Source organism: Platalea leucorodia, assembly GCF_965183815.1.
Source record: "Platalea leucorodia genome assembly, chromosome: 17".
NCBI lineage: Eukaryota > Metazoa > Chordata > Aves > Pelecaniformes > Threskiornithidae > Platalea > Platalea leucorodia.
In genome coordinates, this window is record NC_138839.1 from 9395473 (window position 1) to 9411409 (window position 15937).

The 15937-nt window shown below is 58.5% G+C and overlaps 1 protein-coding gene across 2 annotated transcripts in view; it reads left to right on the forward strand.

Moving 5' to 3' along the window:
• Positions 1 to 241: 241 nt before the first annotated feature.
• The window catches only part of EPHB2 (EPH receptor B2), a gene marked incomplete at its 5' end in the record, with an annotated part of 131468 nt that continues 115772 nt past the window's right edge, over positions 242 to 15937 (forward strand). For both annotated transcript variants that reach the window (XM_082328833.1, XM_082328834.1), the window contains one exon: positions 242 to 326. In XM_082328833.1, coding sequence (XP_082184959.1) covers positions 242 to 326 — 85 coding nt within the window. The remainder of the gene's footprint in view (positions 327 to 15937) is intronic.

The following is a 15937-nucleotide window of genomic DNA, read 5'->3' on the forward strand; positions in this document are numbered from 1 at the left end:
GCCCGCCGCCCGCCGCCCCCGCCGGCAGCGCGGCGCCCCGGGGCGGGGCGGGCGGCGCGGGGCGCTCCCCCGCACGGCGGCGGCGGTGGCTCGGCCCGGCCGCGGCGGCGGGGCCGGCGGTGCGCTCCGTGCCCGCGGCCGTGCCCGCGCCGGCGGCGGCCCCAGCGAGGGGGCTCGGCTCTGCGCTCCGCCGCCGCCGCTCCCCCGCCGCCTCCATGGAGCGCCGGCCGCGCCGCCTCTGATGCCCGGCCCGGCGCGCACCATGGGGCCGCTGTGGCTCTGCTGCCTGCCCCTCGCCCTCCTGCCCCTGCTCGCCGCCGTGGAAGGTAAGGGGGGGCCGCGGGGGCGGGGGCCCTTCGGGGGCAGGGCGAGCCCCCCTGCGGGGGCTTTCTCCCTCTTTTGGGGGGGGGGGCGGCACTTGGTCCCCCTCCCCCCTCGCCGCACCCCCTCCGCAGCGCTGGAGGGAGGCGAAGTTTTGGGGAAGTGCTGCCCCGCTGGAGGTGTTGCCGCCGAAGCCTGGTGCGGAGCCGGGGGCCCCTCGTGTGTCGTCGCCAGCCCCCCCTTCCCCCGTCCCCCGACCCTCCCGATGGCCGCCGTTGCCCTTCTCGCCGCCATCCCTTCGCCAAGGTGGGCATCCCTCGCCGGCGCCCCGGCACCCCCGCAGCAGGTCCGCGGGTGCCGGGTGGGTGCCGCCGAGCCTCTCTGCGAGGGATGCCCGGGCTTGGCCGCGCCGTGCCCGCTGCTGGGGGCTGGGAGAGGCTGTGGGGCGCACCTCGACAAGGCCTTGCCGGCATCCTGGAGCTCATGGCCGGCTCCCCGTTGGCGGCGTGGCTTTCCCGACGTCCCCGGGAGGAGCCGGGCTCCCCGCTGAGTTCCCCCGGTGCTCAGACAAAGCAGAGCCAGGCGGCAGGTGGGGAGCTCCTGCGGGCTGGGTGCGCGAGGAAGGCGCTGGGTGGGAGCCCGGCGGTGGGCTCTAGGCAAGGGGGGACTCGTCCGCCTGCTTCCGAGCCCGGCTCAGCCAGGGCTGCATGCCCCCAGCCTGCCCGCTGCATGGGCACCCCGGGAAGCGCCGGACAACCGGGCTGGGCAGGGGCGAGAGCAAGGTGTCAGGTCGAAAACTGGCTCATCCCGACGCAGCACGGTCAACGGGTATCTGCCCATCGCGGGAGGGCTGTGTCTGAGCCAGCGAGGGACCGGGTGGCTCTGCTGTACCCCCGGCTTCGCCGGGCTGGTGGGCAGGCTGGGTGGCTACCACTGGCCTTGGGCGTGGAGACGCCGGGCGGTGGGAGCTGCACGGACAATGTTTGTCTGGAAACATGGATGAGGCACCATTTATTAAGTTGGAGTTTTGGGAGATGACTCATGGGTTGGCCAGCTATACATCGTGATATTTACAATATGGGAGCTTGGCATAAATAGGACTATTTACGTTGCAGTGGAGAGCGCTAGCCAGCTATGCTATTCAAATGAGCCCAGTATGTTTTTAATTATGGGGGGGGGGGTTGGGGTGATGAGCGTGTTTGTGGGAGCATACGTGTCCATGTGGGACGTCTGGCCCGATGGGCCGGCGGCGCTGACACCGACAACAGGGTTTGTGCTTGGCCAGTGGGGCCCGAGCGGGCTTGGCCGTGCGGAGCCGCCGCTGCTGACTACGGCAGGGGAGGGAGCCAGGCGCCTTGGGGTGCCACCCCCACCCCGCCCTGCCCTTTCTGCGTGCTGAGAGGAGCTGCCGGGTGGCGCTGGGGGGCCAGTGACCAGCTCCCAGGGCTCCTGCATGCGTGCTTGCTTGGAGACATGGGTGACCTTCCCGCCGTCGTGGCAGGATCAGCGGGGCCTGGATGCATGAGCGCCTGGGCTCATCCCAAGGGATGGGGAATATGTATCTGGGGACAAGGGGGCGGCCAGTGCTGCTGGGGGGTTTCACCCACCTGAGGTGATCGCTGTAAGGTGTGCTTCTCCCTGGATGAGGATGCTTCTGGGGAGATGGTCAACGGGAGCCATGCACCGTGCTTCCAGGGACCGTCCCCATCTGGGGCTGAAGGTGTTGATTTGGGTTTGGTGGGGTCCCCCCATGCCCCCGCTGTTGCCTCCTGCCTTGTGTGCCTGTGTGTCGCGGGGCTGCGATGGTGGCTCGCAGCGTGGGGCAACCAGCTACCGCGTCCCAGCCTTTCCCTCCTTGCGAAGGCCTCTGGAGAGCTGGCGAGGCGCAAGCGCGCGGGACGCAGCTCCCCGGGCACGCCTCTGCTCCTTCCTCCTCTTTGGGAGCTGCCTCTTCCCGGGGCTCCCTGGGATGCTTGGATGCGGTGTCCATCTGCGTCTCCAGACGCTCTGGGCCCCGTCGGTGTGGGCAGAGCGACCCAACGGTGGCCGCTGGTCAAGGAGACGGTGGCTGGACCCCACCACATCCCCCCGGCCGCAGGGCATCTCTGTGGTGGCGATGCCCTCTGCGCTGCCGTCACCAGCTCCGGCAAATTCCCGGGGCCAAAATGGGGGAAAAAAAAAGGCTCGTTCGGGGGAAAACCGTGTTCTGGTTATTTGCCCGGGGATCCTGCCTCTTGAGTCCTGTTTTCAGCTCTGCTACAGAGCTTTTCTGTAGTGCTGGTAATTTCACTTGTCTCCTCTGTGCCTCAGTTTTCCTAATTACAAGGCGTAAAATAATACAAGCGTCTTTCCCAAGGGAGCCGCGAGGTTTTGTTAATGAACATGACAAAGTGCTTTGGGATCCGTGGTTGAAAGCGCAGCCTTAGTCAGTGCGCCCGTGTGTGGGGTGTTTATTTATCTACATGCTTTATATTTCTCTGTACGACATATATTCACTTGCATTTAACAAACCTTAATTAGAAACAAAGCCGATAGGGAAGGAAATATAAACAGGAGTGTGCATGAAAATTGGAAGTTGATTACTCACTGGCCAGCAGAATGCGTGTCTCGGGCTCGGGAGGAAAGGCTGTTTGGTTAAAACCGGCTCTGTTAAAAGGAAATGTGAAAAGAACGTAAAACATAAATCAATATGGAAAACAGGGAGGTGGATGACAACGTACATAAAGCAGAGGTTAAGACTTGCGTACAGTTGTTAAGGCGGTTGCAAGGTAATGTATCTGCAGCCGAGAAAGTTCAGGCTTATAAAAGGAAAGTTTTTTTGTGTTTTGGTTTTTTTTTTTTTAAAAAAAAAAACAAAACCAGAAAGTCAAGAACAAAGGAGTCTTGGAAGGGTCTGGATCCCACACCGGTTGGTCACAGTGCCGCTATCACTAACGGCTCCTCTTTGTATTCCTGCTGGCGTGCGCCGCACTCTATCGGGAGTACTGGTGCTTCCCAGGTATTTTTGGGGGGAGCTGGGAAGGGCATTTAGGTATTTCAAAATCAGCAGCCTGGCTAACTCGTGTGCGAGGCGGGGAAAAAACCCCTGAAGGCGCTCTTCACCCCGTTGGAGTTAACTTTTTGTAAACCTTGCAGCGCTGGCAAGTTTCCCGAGGGCTGGAGGAAAGCCAGCCGTGTGCCAAAAAATGCGAAAGGAGAAACGAGATGGCCCTAATATCTGCGAGGGTGCGGGCGGCCCGGGAGTGGGCGGCGCGGAGGCAGCGGCGGGCTCTGATGGGCGAGGGAGGATCGCCCGGCGTGAGCTTGGCTGGGAAGTGGCGACACGGGTGGGCGAGGGGGCTCGATGCTGAGCATCCTTCTGCGCCAGGCGGTCGTGGTCCTGAGCCTGGCGCTGGGCTTGGGGAGGGATGCTGGGGCGGGAGGGCTGGATCCTCTCCTGGGGTGGGCATCCCCGGGGCACGCCGTGGCTGAGGGGCTGGACATGAATTCCCGTGCCCATCCTCCGAGCAAGCTGGAGACCTTTGCGGTCCTACGTAGTTAATAATGTATTGTAACGTACACAATATACGTTATGCATTTATTATGTTGCATACATGTACATAATATACAGTATTTTATGTATGCCGTAACATATTTTATTGTTAAAATATGGTCACCTCTGGTACGTGTGATCGTGACGCTGCTGAGCACCTCCACAGCCTCCTCCAGGCCCAGGGCGGTGTGGGGGGATGCCAGCGAACACAGGGCTTGGTCTGCGCCTCGTCGAGTTCGGGCTTCGCCCTCTCAGTGGAGGAAGACTTTAGCCATCTCACCGAGGTTGCGGGTCACACCAGGGCACTTGCTTTGCATTTGGTGCTCCAGGGAGGTGGCGTGTGCCCAGGGTGTGCCAGGACCATAGGAGCTGCAGGAGCATCCCGGTGAGCCCAGCACGCTCTGGAGGGATGCGGCAGAGCAGCAGGTCCAGTGAAAAACACAGGATCTGTCAAGAAGCCGATCCGTCCCGCGTGTTTGAATTCCAGATCTGCAAACGCTGTGCTGAGTCCACACTGGAGACAAATTTTTTGACAGATGGGGCTGAGGCGTGGAGCAGAGACCGTGGTTTCGGGTCAGCCCTGTGCTGCCCGTCTCCTTGCCGCTGCCTCCCTTCCCTCTCCCTGTTTCCTGGGTTAATTTTTGACAAGGTGCATTCCTTGCACCCGCCTGCCCTTTGCATTGCCGGGCCAGTGACCGAGGGAGAAAACTCCTTTTGGAGACCAAATGGGTTCCCAATTTAAACAGCCGTGTAGCTGCTCTTGCAGCTCTGCTCCTCTGCTTCTCCCAGGTGGGAGCAGCAGTTACTCCCGATCCCTGCTGTATTTCCAGCTTCCCTGGGTGATAAAAGCCAAGGGAGCAGATGCTGGGGGGAGATGCCAAAAGGATCTGTGGCTGTAGGGATGAGGCTTGGGGTTGGCGTGGCCACTGCTGTCCCCCAGCTCCTTGGGACACCCTACAGAGGGATCCGGGGGTGCGGAGGGGACGTGGCTGTGCCGTGGGGATGCTGCTAGGGGGTTTGGGGGTTTGTCCCCCGAGGATGGGGGCAGCGGTCCCCTTTGCAGACGGGCTAAGGATCTGCCCGCACTAGTCAGCGCCCGTTTGTGTACACATACCTGAGCTGGCTGTAAAGAGGGGTGGGCACCAGTGGGGCTGCAAAACCTGCCTGAGGAGCTGGGTAAATACTGGATGCTGAGATACCTCCCGAGGCCTGAGTGCTTTTGTGCGAGTGCAGCCGGAGCTGTGATAAACGAGAGCCTGAGCCCACTGCTCCTGCCCCAACATGCGCCCGCTCCTGACAGACCGACCCTGCTGAGATGGGTGCTTGTGTGTGGGTCTGTCTGGGAGTGGGTGAGGGGTTCCCATCCTGCAGAAAGTCCTTTTTTACCGAGAAAGATCCCCGTCGGCTCCCATCCTGGTTTGCAATCCCTCCCAAAGCTGGTTTCTGGTTTGCAGAGACACCGGAGCGAAGCGTGGCTGCCCGCTGGATCGCTTCGGGATGGGGGTAGCGGGGAGATCCTCGGAGGCAAAAGTTCAGCTGTTAGATAAGGGGGTAACGACGGGGCCTCCCGCGATAAGGCACTGACGTGGGCGGGAGGGAGAGGCAGCACCCTGGGGGGGGTTCGGGAGGGGGCTCTGCCCTGGCTGGTACTCGGGGATGCGGGGAGCACGAGGGGGTATCGCCGGGGATGCTGGAGGCGGGCGGGGACCCCTCAGGGGCTGGAAGGAGGCAGTGAGGAGGGTGCGAGGAAGGAGAGGTGCTGCAGGGGGCTGTGCAGGGTATATCGATACAGACCATATCGATACCGGGTGTCTCGGGAATGTGCTGGACGGATGGATGGCAGTTTGTGCCAGGTTGCAGCACAGGGGTGGCTGCGTGGAGCGTGCCGGTCCCCCCGGAGCTAAGCAGGATGGAGGCAAAGGAGTAAGTGAGGATCACGCCGTGCCGTCCGCCCCTCTCTGAATTTCCATGCTTGGGGATGAAGGGAGCAGCATGAGGGCTCTGCTAGCCCTCTGACCCGACTCATGGCACTGATTGCCAAACGTTAAGGGAGATGAAATGGGCCACGAGGGCAGAAGACACAACTATAATTGTGGATGGTCCGTGCCTCTGTAAATGTCACATAGGGGCGTTATTCAGAAATTATAGTTTTAGTGACTGTGAATAATCGCGGCTCTTTGGAGAGCCCACGAGAGGAGGATCTCTTGATTTAGACCCGAGCATCACGCGTGATGCAGTGCAAGGCGTGGGGCCAGCTCCGGGGGAGCACGTTCAGTCTCCCGGTGGGTACGAGAAGGGGCTGGTGAGCTCCAAAAGTTGGTGAAGCTTTATCAGTTGGTCTAATAAATGATGTTCTTTCCACCTTACCGCTCTTAGAGGCAGATCATCGCATCTGTAAAATGACCAGCACTACGCGGTAACGTTTTGTAAGTCAGGCAAAATGAAGGAGCGAGCCGCGGGGAGCAGCTAAAATAGCAAAATCGTGGCACATGATGTGGCAAATGATATTAAAGCTCAGGATAAATGCACGCAGCCATTTATCGTATGAGTTTTAAAAAAGAAAATAAATCTTGATTAAATGGCAAATTGAAGGAGGTCACCGGAGGTAAAATTGGAAGTGGTGTCTAAAAGGGGAAAAAACCAGAAAAAAATGGGAAACTGTGGCGTGGTGAACGCAAACCCATACATGGCAGGCTGAGAGGAGCTTGAAAAACAGCTTGTGAGAAGGAATGAATTATCCCCCCAGATAACGAGAATCGGGAGGTTAAACCCGACCGGGATGGAGCACTTGGGGAGATGAGGAGCAGCTTCCGTGTCCCCCCAGATGGCCGAGGCCAAGGGGACTCCTGCCAAGGAGCTTTCCTTCCCAGGGCAGGGCTGAGACTGCCCTGAAGTGATGGCAGAAGAGCTTATGTTTTAGAATAAATTGGTAAAACCAATATTGGGCCCGGAGCAAATGCGACGAGCATCCTTTAAGAAGAGCTCCCTGGGTGATCCAGGAGACTCCAGAGCAGTAATTTTAGAGGAAGGGCTCTCTTATGGATTAAAATCTGCTTAAAGAGGGGGAAACAAAGAGTCGGTTTTCCCACTGGACGGGGGTCAGCGTGAGGCTTGTGCTGTGCGACATATTTATAAACGCGCTAGAAAGGGGTGGGAACTCGAAGGCGAGAAAGTTTGCAGATTATACAAAATTATTCAGGACGATAAAAACAACAGTTGTCTTTAAAATATTGTAAAAGGATCTCATGACACTGGATAACCAGGCTATAAAGTGGCAGATTAAATGTAGTCAGTGATGAATGAAAAGGGATTCACATGGAAAAAATTACCCTAAACCCATGCATGCACAGTGGCAGTCTTTAAATTACTTATTAGCATTTTAAGAAAGAGATCTTAAAGTCATTGTGGATGGCTCTTTGAAAGCATCAACTCAGAACTGGGAAAGGCTGGGAAAGGAGGGCGAAGATGCTTGTACAGGAGAGGTATGCGGGTGGGGGGCTGCAGGAAAGATGGAGCTTGGGGGGGCACAGAGGTGCGTCAGACCCCGGGCGGGGTGACGAAGAGGGTGAGGAAGGGGTGACCGTTCATTATTTTATATTTTTTCACTCGCTTTTGAGTTCTCGAGCAGCAGGTTTAAAACCAGGAGCAATGGAGGGTGGAGGCAGGAGTGTGCTGGGCAGGGTGAAGCCCACCCCTGCCCCTCCTGGGTACCAGGGGCATCAGGAAGCCCTTGACACTGGGCTGCAGAAAGTGGGGTGCTCTCTGCACCTCCTCCCTGAGCATCCCCCCGTTGCACTGCTGGAGGTGCGAGGGAAGCCGGGAATCCCTTTGGCTCAGCCTCCCGTGGTGGATGCGGTATTTGAGGTCTGTCCCAAGGGGGAAGGTGTCCTCTCCAGGCTCCCATGCTGGGTGGGGGTCCCGTTGCCCCCCAGCTCCCAGCTTGGCTTTCAAGACCATCTGCAGCTTCCAAGGCAAAGTGCTGGGGGTCCACGTTGCTCCGGGTGCTCATCGCCTTGGCTGTGGTGGTGGGCCCTCCGGGTGCGGGAGCACCTTCCAGCCTTACGCAGGCTCTTGATTTTGGCAGGGTGGCCGGGCAATGGTAAGGTCCCCCGGAAAATGCCTGTTGTCACTCGTCTTTGCCCTCCTCGGTGTTTCGGAGGGCGCGAGCATCTGGCTGGAGCTGGGGGAGGAGAGGAGATACCCTCAGCCCGGGGTTCATCTGGGGGGGTGAAGGCTGGGTTTAGGGGAGGTGCTCGGCCCCTCGCCCACCGGCTGAGCGGGTCGGGGGGTGGCGAGGGCGACCAAGCGTGTGAACGTCCCAGCGGCGGAGGGGACGCCTTGAGCCGCGCGGGCTCGTGCTCAAAAGGCCAGACAAAGGGAACAATGGGCTCCGCGGCCGGGCTCCTGGGCAGCCTGCGGCTGGCTGCCGAGCCCCCGGCATGGAGAGGAGGGGGAGGCGGTCGGGCTGGCTGCGAAGAGCTCGGTTCCCCTCCGCTCCCACCTAGGCTTTGGGGGTCACGGGGATGCCTGGTCCCCACACTCAAGGCCAAACTGTGTCCCAGGTGAGGGTTATCCCACGCTGAGCAGCTCACTGCCTGCACCCAGCTGGGCCAGGTTTGTCTGGGGTCTGTCTGGCCGGCAATGGGCTGAAACGAGGCCTCCTCCATGGGAACTGCCGCCCCAGCTCCCAAAACACGTCCCCAGAGTGCAGGGGGTGCTGCTGGAGCCCGGTGAGCTCTGGCTGCACGTCCTCGCCGTGGCTTGCAGGGACCCTTGTCGGGTGGCTGGTGCAGCGCTGCTCTGCTGCTGCGAGGCAGAGGAGGGCGAGAGCCAGGGAGGGCGAGGAGGGTCGAGCGGGGGCTGGACCCTCTGGACTCCCTGTCCAGACCCTCTGTGAGCCTGGGCAACTTCAGCAGAGGGATGGCAGGAGAGAGAAGGCATCTCCATCCTCCACAGCCCTGGTGCACAGGGGTCGTGGGAGGCTGTGGATGCGAAGCATCACATGCACCGTGGTGTGGCAGTGCAGATTCTTCCTCTCCCAGAGTCTCTTGGGGCAAGGGAGGACTGATTGGAGCACTCCGTCTTGGAGCAGGCGACAGGGAGTCCTTGGAGGTTCTTCAGTCTCCAGAGGAGGTCGTGCTTTTCTGCCTCCCAGGAGGCCACTCGTTCATGTGGGGTGGCCACTGACCCCAAGTGCTTTGGCTTGGGTTGCTTGCTGAGGCTAGAGTGTTGGGTATGATGTGTCTGAGGACAAACTGGGCAGGAACAGGCTGTTGAGATGCCTTCAGGTGTGTGGTTGCTTTCAACCAAGAGATTGGGGTGTGTGTCCTACCAGGACCCGTATCTGCCTGCATCCGCTGTTCTCCACTCCCTCCGGGCACGGGCCGATGGCCATGGCTGGTACTCCTGGAGGGAGCTGGCAGCATCCTTCCCTGCCGCTGGCTCCCGTGACTCTGCAGCTCATTCTCTCCGGGTATGGACAAGGTGCTGCCTCCTGGAGTTTGGCTTCAAGCCTTTCTCTCATGAGATGCATCTCTTTCTTGCAAGAAGCTCAGCTTTTTGTATGGCCAGCATTTGAGCTGTTGGGTGGGGGTGATGGGACTCATCAGTCTGACCAAGGAGGAAGGCTTGGTCCCAGTACATGCATGGGGATGACGCCTTTATCCTGTATCTACCACCTCTTCTGAGGATGTGTCTGAAGAAGCTGTTTGTGGTCTTGAATAAGAGCTAGGAGTGCTCTGAACTAACAAATACATGTGCAGCTGGTTTGAAGCAAGGTATGGTAGAAAGTGTGCTGATCAGGATTGGGCCAGCTCAACGAGCTGGGTGCAGCAGAAGGGAGGTTGCAGAAGCCCTGGGCCATCATGGAGAGGTTCGTGCAGTGGCGAGCGGCTGCGAGCTGGCCGGGCAGCCGCCCCAGCCGGTGCACGCCACATGCTTGGGTGTGAGATGGGCTGGAGCACGTGAGGGGTCACGTCTCGCCGTGCAGAGGTTACGGTCGTGTTTCATGATTTGCTTTGCTTGTAATCCTGTTTCCAGGCTCCACAACTGCAACTCGGAAACCTTTACGGTGAGCCTCACTTAATAAATCTTTGCCTTGTTTTACTTTTAAGCCTGTCTGGTATCAGGGGACAAAGCGAGCAGGAGAAATGCATGAACTGGGGGCAGCGCGGATGAAATAAAACAAGGTGTAGGGGCTGGCTGGAGCGCGTTGCCTGCAGGGAGGGGGGGCTGGCCAGGCTGCAGAGAGTTAATTGTGGCATGGCAGCTTTGGGGAAAGCGTTTCCTGCGGATCGCTCCTGCAGGATCCCCGCCACCTCCGATGTTGCTTGCGGAGCGCCCTTGCAGGTGGCTGAGCGCTGGGTTTGTGTGCTCGTCCCCAGCCTTTGTATGCACGCCTCGGCATGCAAGCTGCCTGCGTGCGCGCCGAGAGAGCACCTGCGTGTTAAACGCGAGCAGGCACGTGGCTTCCTTGCTGCTCTGGCGTAGAAACGGGCACAGCTCTGGGAGGGAAAGCAAGGCGGTGATGGTTTTTTTCCCTTTCCCTGGGGAGCAGAGAGCGGCTGGTGCCTGGATGTGGGGAAGGGCCGGTGGCAGGGTGTTAATTGCCCAGTGCTGGAGCGTGCCGGGTGGTGGGATGGAGACGTCTGCCCCTCTGAGCTTGCTCCTGCCTGGCGCGGGGTGCGATGCTGCGGCAGCGAGGGGTGGATCGAGGCAGGCAGAGCAGCGCGGCCCCACCAGGGACAGTTTCCAGCCAGGTTGGGCAAATGCATTTCCTGGGCAGAGCCTGGAGGCACCCTGTCCATGCCGAAACTGGGACAAAGCCTTGCTCCTCTTACCCACCTCATGGTGGGCTGGATAGTCCTGGTGTGACAGGGACCCTCCTGGGCTTCTGCCATCCTCGCTGCATGTTAGCACCGCGCTGGAGGCTCGGAAAGGATAAACGCAGAAGTGTGCCTGATGCCATGTGGAAATCCCTTGACAGCAGACACATAGCAGAGCAGCGGGGCGCTGGCGTGGGCTGGAGGAGCAGGCTGTGCCAGCTGCTCTGGAGGTGAAGGGGTGCCGAGCGCATCCGGGACTTGTCCCCATTCATCTGCTCTACCACTGGGGAACCTCAGAGAGAGTCCTCGGACAGATGCAGAGCAGTCGGGAGCAGGGCAGGCACGGGAAAGGTGCTAATTAGGATGTTGGCAGCATTAGTAGGGGTTGGTGTCTGGGTAGTGGGAAGTGTTGAACAGGCAGGGCAGGGTCTGCTCTGTGTCGTGCTCGGTGTCAATCTCCAGGCAGCAGGCAGCTAGCGAGTCTGCGGGTGGGATGAGGCCAGCTCCGGTGCGTGATGGAGCCGTCCTGGGGGAGGTGGGTGCTGCTTTGAGTCCACCCGTGGCAGCTGGGTGATGGCTGGTGGTGTGGCTCTGTCATGGGGGGGCAGATCCACTCTGAGCATCACCTGGTGATGCGGAGATGCCTGCTTCGTGGGGCTGCGCTGCTGCTGCAGAGCCAGTGCCTGGTACACCTGGTTTTCTCCTCCTTTTGGCTCTTCACCTTTCTTTTTCCAAGGCTGTAGGCGAGATGGAGAGCAGGGAAGTTGCTAACGATGCCTTTTTTTTTTTTTTTTTTCTTTTTTTGGTCTGATGTTAAACTCTAGTGCCTTCAGATTGAATAGCTGCCATGAGATTTTGCTGTGACTGACACCTGTTCTGGCTGCAGAGCGACAGCTTTTGATAAACACAGATCCTCTGGAAACGCTGAATTTACTGGCAGCTGCTCCCATTTGTCGTCTGGTCTCTGTTCCCGGGTTTGGCTAAATCTTGCACCGTTCTGGGAGGTTGCTGATGCTTCTCCTTGGGTTGAGCGGTGGCTGGGGAGGTCTCCTGGGCTCCAGTGGTTTATGGCGAGCCATGAGACAGGCAGGAGGTGCAGACATGTGCAAGTAAGGCTTTGCTGGGGAGCACATCCAGGCTGGTCCCTCTGGGCCAAGCACTGGGGCTGAGCAAGTGGCTGTCCCCATCCTGGTGGGACATGGTGGGTGTGCACGTGGGGGGCAAGTGGGCACGTGCCAAAAGCTGAGCGAGCCAGCTCGTCCCCGGCATTTGCTTCCATCCCTCGGCATTGCAGAAGCCCATCCCTGCTTATCTGCGGGGCTGAGGGTGAAGTACAACCTCTCCCGGTTGCTGCTTTGCTGCTCCCTGTTTCCATATGTCTCTGTGTAACAAAAGGTGGGGCTGCATGGGGGGGCTTGAATTTTGGACTGGAAAGTAAGGGATGTGCAGGGGACACTGCCAGGGGCTGCGGTAGGTTTGGGAGTGGCACGTTTGGGGACCAACGGGAGGGATCAGTGGAGCCCGCGCGTCCCCGTGGCGTGCCAGACGGGGTGGCAGGGGCTGCCCATGTGGCCTCGTGCCAGGAGAAGCGAAGCAGGTCACCCTCGAGGAGAAGTCTTGCCCTGTAATTTGGGTGGCCTAAATATGACCTGAGCTCCCGCTTGTGGGTGCTGAGCCCTTGGAAAGCTGACCTGGCGTTTTACCGCACGGCTGGGAGGTCCTCGGTGTGTGGGCTACGGTGGGAAAAGGGAAGAAAAATGGGATTTGCGAGGTCAGCGCTGGGTGTGTCGTCCAGCCTCGAATTGCTCGGTGGCCAGAGGGGTGGAGAAGGGCTTGGCCCCTGCTGTGGGTCTCCCGGGGGTGCCGGCAGCTCATCGAGCCATGGCGGCGTGCCCACCCCGTCGTGTTTCCATCACGGCGCCCATCGCCCTGCGCATGGTGCATCAGGCTCTGCGCTACGTGTGCTGGAAGGAGAAACCCCATGGGTGCACAGGCTCAGGTGATAGCCTCCAAAAGCGCTGCGGGATCTTCTTCCCTTTGGTGGCAGGAATGTGCTGTACTCTTGCACAGGGCTAAAATAGAACTGCTGGCAAAGTCCCATCCCATATAAAGAGCCTGGCTGAGGGACACGTCTCTCCTGGGCGCTGTGGCTGAGGATGCTCAGTGCAGGGTTTCTGGTGGTGGTGTCTTTTGTTTGATGCAGAAGAAGGGTTTGAAATCAATGGTAGCCTCTTGTGCTTGGCGTGCTCCAGAGCTTTAACTCTGAGAGGCCACCTCGCGTGGCCGTGGGCTAACGCAAGCGTTGGGAGCCCACCTGGAATGGGTGTGTGGTGGCCCCATCATGCCAAGGAGTATCATGAGGGCGGCCAGACAAATTGATGGATGAGTCAACAAAGCCAGAAAAAAAAAAAAAAAAAAAAAAAAAAGAAAAGCCTTGGTTCTGTTCCAATTCTGTAACAATAAAATGAAAGAAACATCATGTTCCAATTGCCTGAAGAAATCCCACCCGCCAGCCATGCCAAGGGAGACCCTGCCGGTCTGACGTCGAGCGGTCCCACTCCCTGAGGATGCACATCCCATGTACGGTCCCCGTCAATGCACGGCAGCAGAGGGGGTTCCTGCCCCAGCCTCCCCCCCCCCCCCCCCCTTTTCCCTGTTCCAGCCAAGCTGAGGCTCGGGGGGGGCTTTCCTTCACTGCACAAGCCTGTCCTCCAGCGTGAGTTTGGTGTGACCCTGTGCCAAGCCTGGGCTTGGACGTAACCACTCTTCCAATCTCTCCCCCTCCAAATCTTTATTTCCTTCTCAGACAGTCAAATTAGAGCACCCTGGGGGTGGTTTGTCCCGGGAGGGCATGGTTTCTTGGGTCAACGTCTGCCTGAGACGAGTGGAGGTGTTTAGATGTCCTCTCCTTGGAGGCTGGCTCCTGGGAGGACTTTGCCCATGCTGGGGGCCAGGGTCTCTGCTCCAGCCATGGAGCAGCAGCCTGGTAGAGACAGTTCGGACACACAACTCTGATCATCTCAGTTTAGTGAGGCTGGCTCCAAATCAAGTGTGTTAGCTGCTCAGAAAATGTGGCTATGGGATTTATCCGGTGTCTTAGGGGGATGGTGGAGGGCCCCGTGCTGGTCCTGGGACTGCTTCTAGGAGAAAAGGATGTTGAAGCCCACTGCTGAGAGCATGGTTTTGCAAGAGCAGTTGCATCTCCCGCACCCAGCTTCTGGGACCCAAACAAGCCCCGGAGCGCTGCTTATCCTTTGCCCTGCTCTGGACTGCAGCAGGGGTGAATATTCACTAGAGATCAGCGCAATGACTGCCAAGTCGCTTTTATTTTGGTCTCTTAAGATAGCGAGGCCTGTTGGAGGTGCGAGCGGGGATGGCCCGCGGCAGGGCTCGCCGGCCTTTAATGCTTGGAATAGTTTTGCCATTTGCATTTGCAGGGCTCCGGCAGGGATGAGACTTGCTGGTCTCCATGGTTTTATGTGCCATGGGACTGTGCCAACAGTTTAATCACAGCTGAACCCTCATAGAGCAGCATAAAAAAATGTTGTAGTTGGGATTAGGTTACCCATCCTTCCTATAAAAGACTCTATAAACAGTCCATCAAGCCCAGGCATTCCTCTGTTGACTGTGAGGTCCTTTGCTCTTAATGGGTCTGGCATTTGCTTTGACTAAGTCTTTTGGGGGGGGGGGGAACTGCTTTAGAGGAGCCCCCAAAGGATGGCTTTTCTGCTTGCATTAGTGGGGGAACCCAACTGGGCTGGCTTGGCAGAGGCGGTGTTGGATGTCAGAGGATCTGGCTGGGGAGGCAGGGGGTAAGAGGCAGCCGTGACAAGCCCAGAAGGCACTGACAACAGCAGCTGCTCCCTCCCTATTGCTGAGGGCTTTTTCTGTGTGGATTTGCTGGTTGCCAGGGTGCTGGAGAGTTTTCCCTAACCTTGGGGTGGGCAAAGACCTGGGAATCTCCCTCTCCCATCTCCCAGCACACCTCAGACCTGTCTTGTCTCTGCTGCAGCTTGAGAAAGTTCCCAAAAGCTGTTGCAAATCCTAAAGCTCGGGCTGGGCACCAAGTGGTCTCTTTCTAGCCGTGGGTGCACTCCCACCTTCACCTTCACCTTCCTTCACCTTCACCACCTTCACCTTCACATGCGATGCCTGCTGTGGAAGAGCCCCATCTGTGGCACTTTCTTGGGGTGCTTTGAGTTTTGTCATTCAGCCTTTGGGGAGCCACGGGGCAGGGAACAGATGGATGGGGGTGGTGCTGAGGGTGCTCCCTGTCCTGGCCGCTGCAGCCTTGAGGCAGGTCTGCGCACACCTTGGCTGTGTCTTGGGGCAGCTCATCTATGGGACCTCGTAGATGCTCCTGCCTGGGACAGTCATCTTCTCCCTCCTGGAAACCTTAAAACCATGGTTATGCTCCTGCTCTCCTAGCAAGGGAGGGGAAGGAAGAGCAAAGTTGGCACTTGTTTGCACACCCAGACTTAGCCCTAATCCCCCTGGCTCCCAAGGAGGTCCCCGCCTGTGACGGCAGTCCTGTCGGTGACACCTGCCCGCTTGGAAGAGGACCGAGGCCATCCCGTTGTTTCGCACACAGCGAACGTCTGTCGGTTGGGAACAGCATCTGTGCTGCGGTGCCAGAGCCGGGCGCAGGGGGCTGTCCCTGACCAGTGCCACTGTGTCACTGGGACCATCTGGAGTTTTTCCTGGCTGGTGCTTACATCTGCTGGGCCACACCAGCTCCAGGGGCGTTTGCTGGAGGAGATGAGGCTTTCCAGTGCTTTTCCCAACAGAGCTGAAATTATTTTAAGGATTGTGCCCCCCCAACTTTCCTTTGAAGATGATTTGGTCAATTTAATCACCAGCACAAAAGTGGGGTTTCTAATGTAAGCAGTTAGCACGGCCCCCTCCCTTCGTATCCTGCACAGGTCAGTTCGGTCCACCTGCCTGGGATGGCTGTTTTAGATCATCTGGCTTGTCCTCGGAGGCCCTTTTCTCCTGTCATTACTATCTGTAGAAAATTAACAACTGCATTAAAGTGGAAGCATTGTTTTTTCATATGGCAACCGCCAAGGGAGGTGAATCCCACATCCTTTGCCTGAGGATGCTCCGCGAGCCTTGAAGAGCATTAGATACTTCAGCATCGGTTTCCTTCATCCCTCTCCATCATGCTGACTGTAAGACAAAAACGAACCTGGGGCTGGTTCCTGCGGAGCCCACTGAGGTCCAATGGTGGGAATTATTACTTGAAACCTGCCAGCTAATC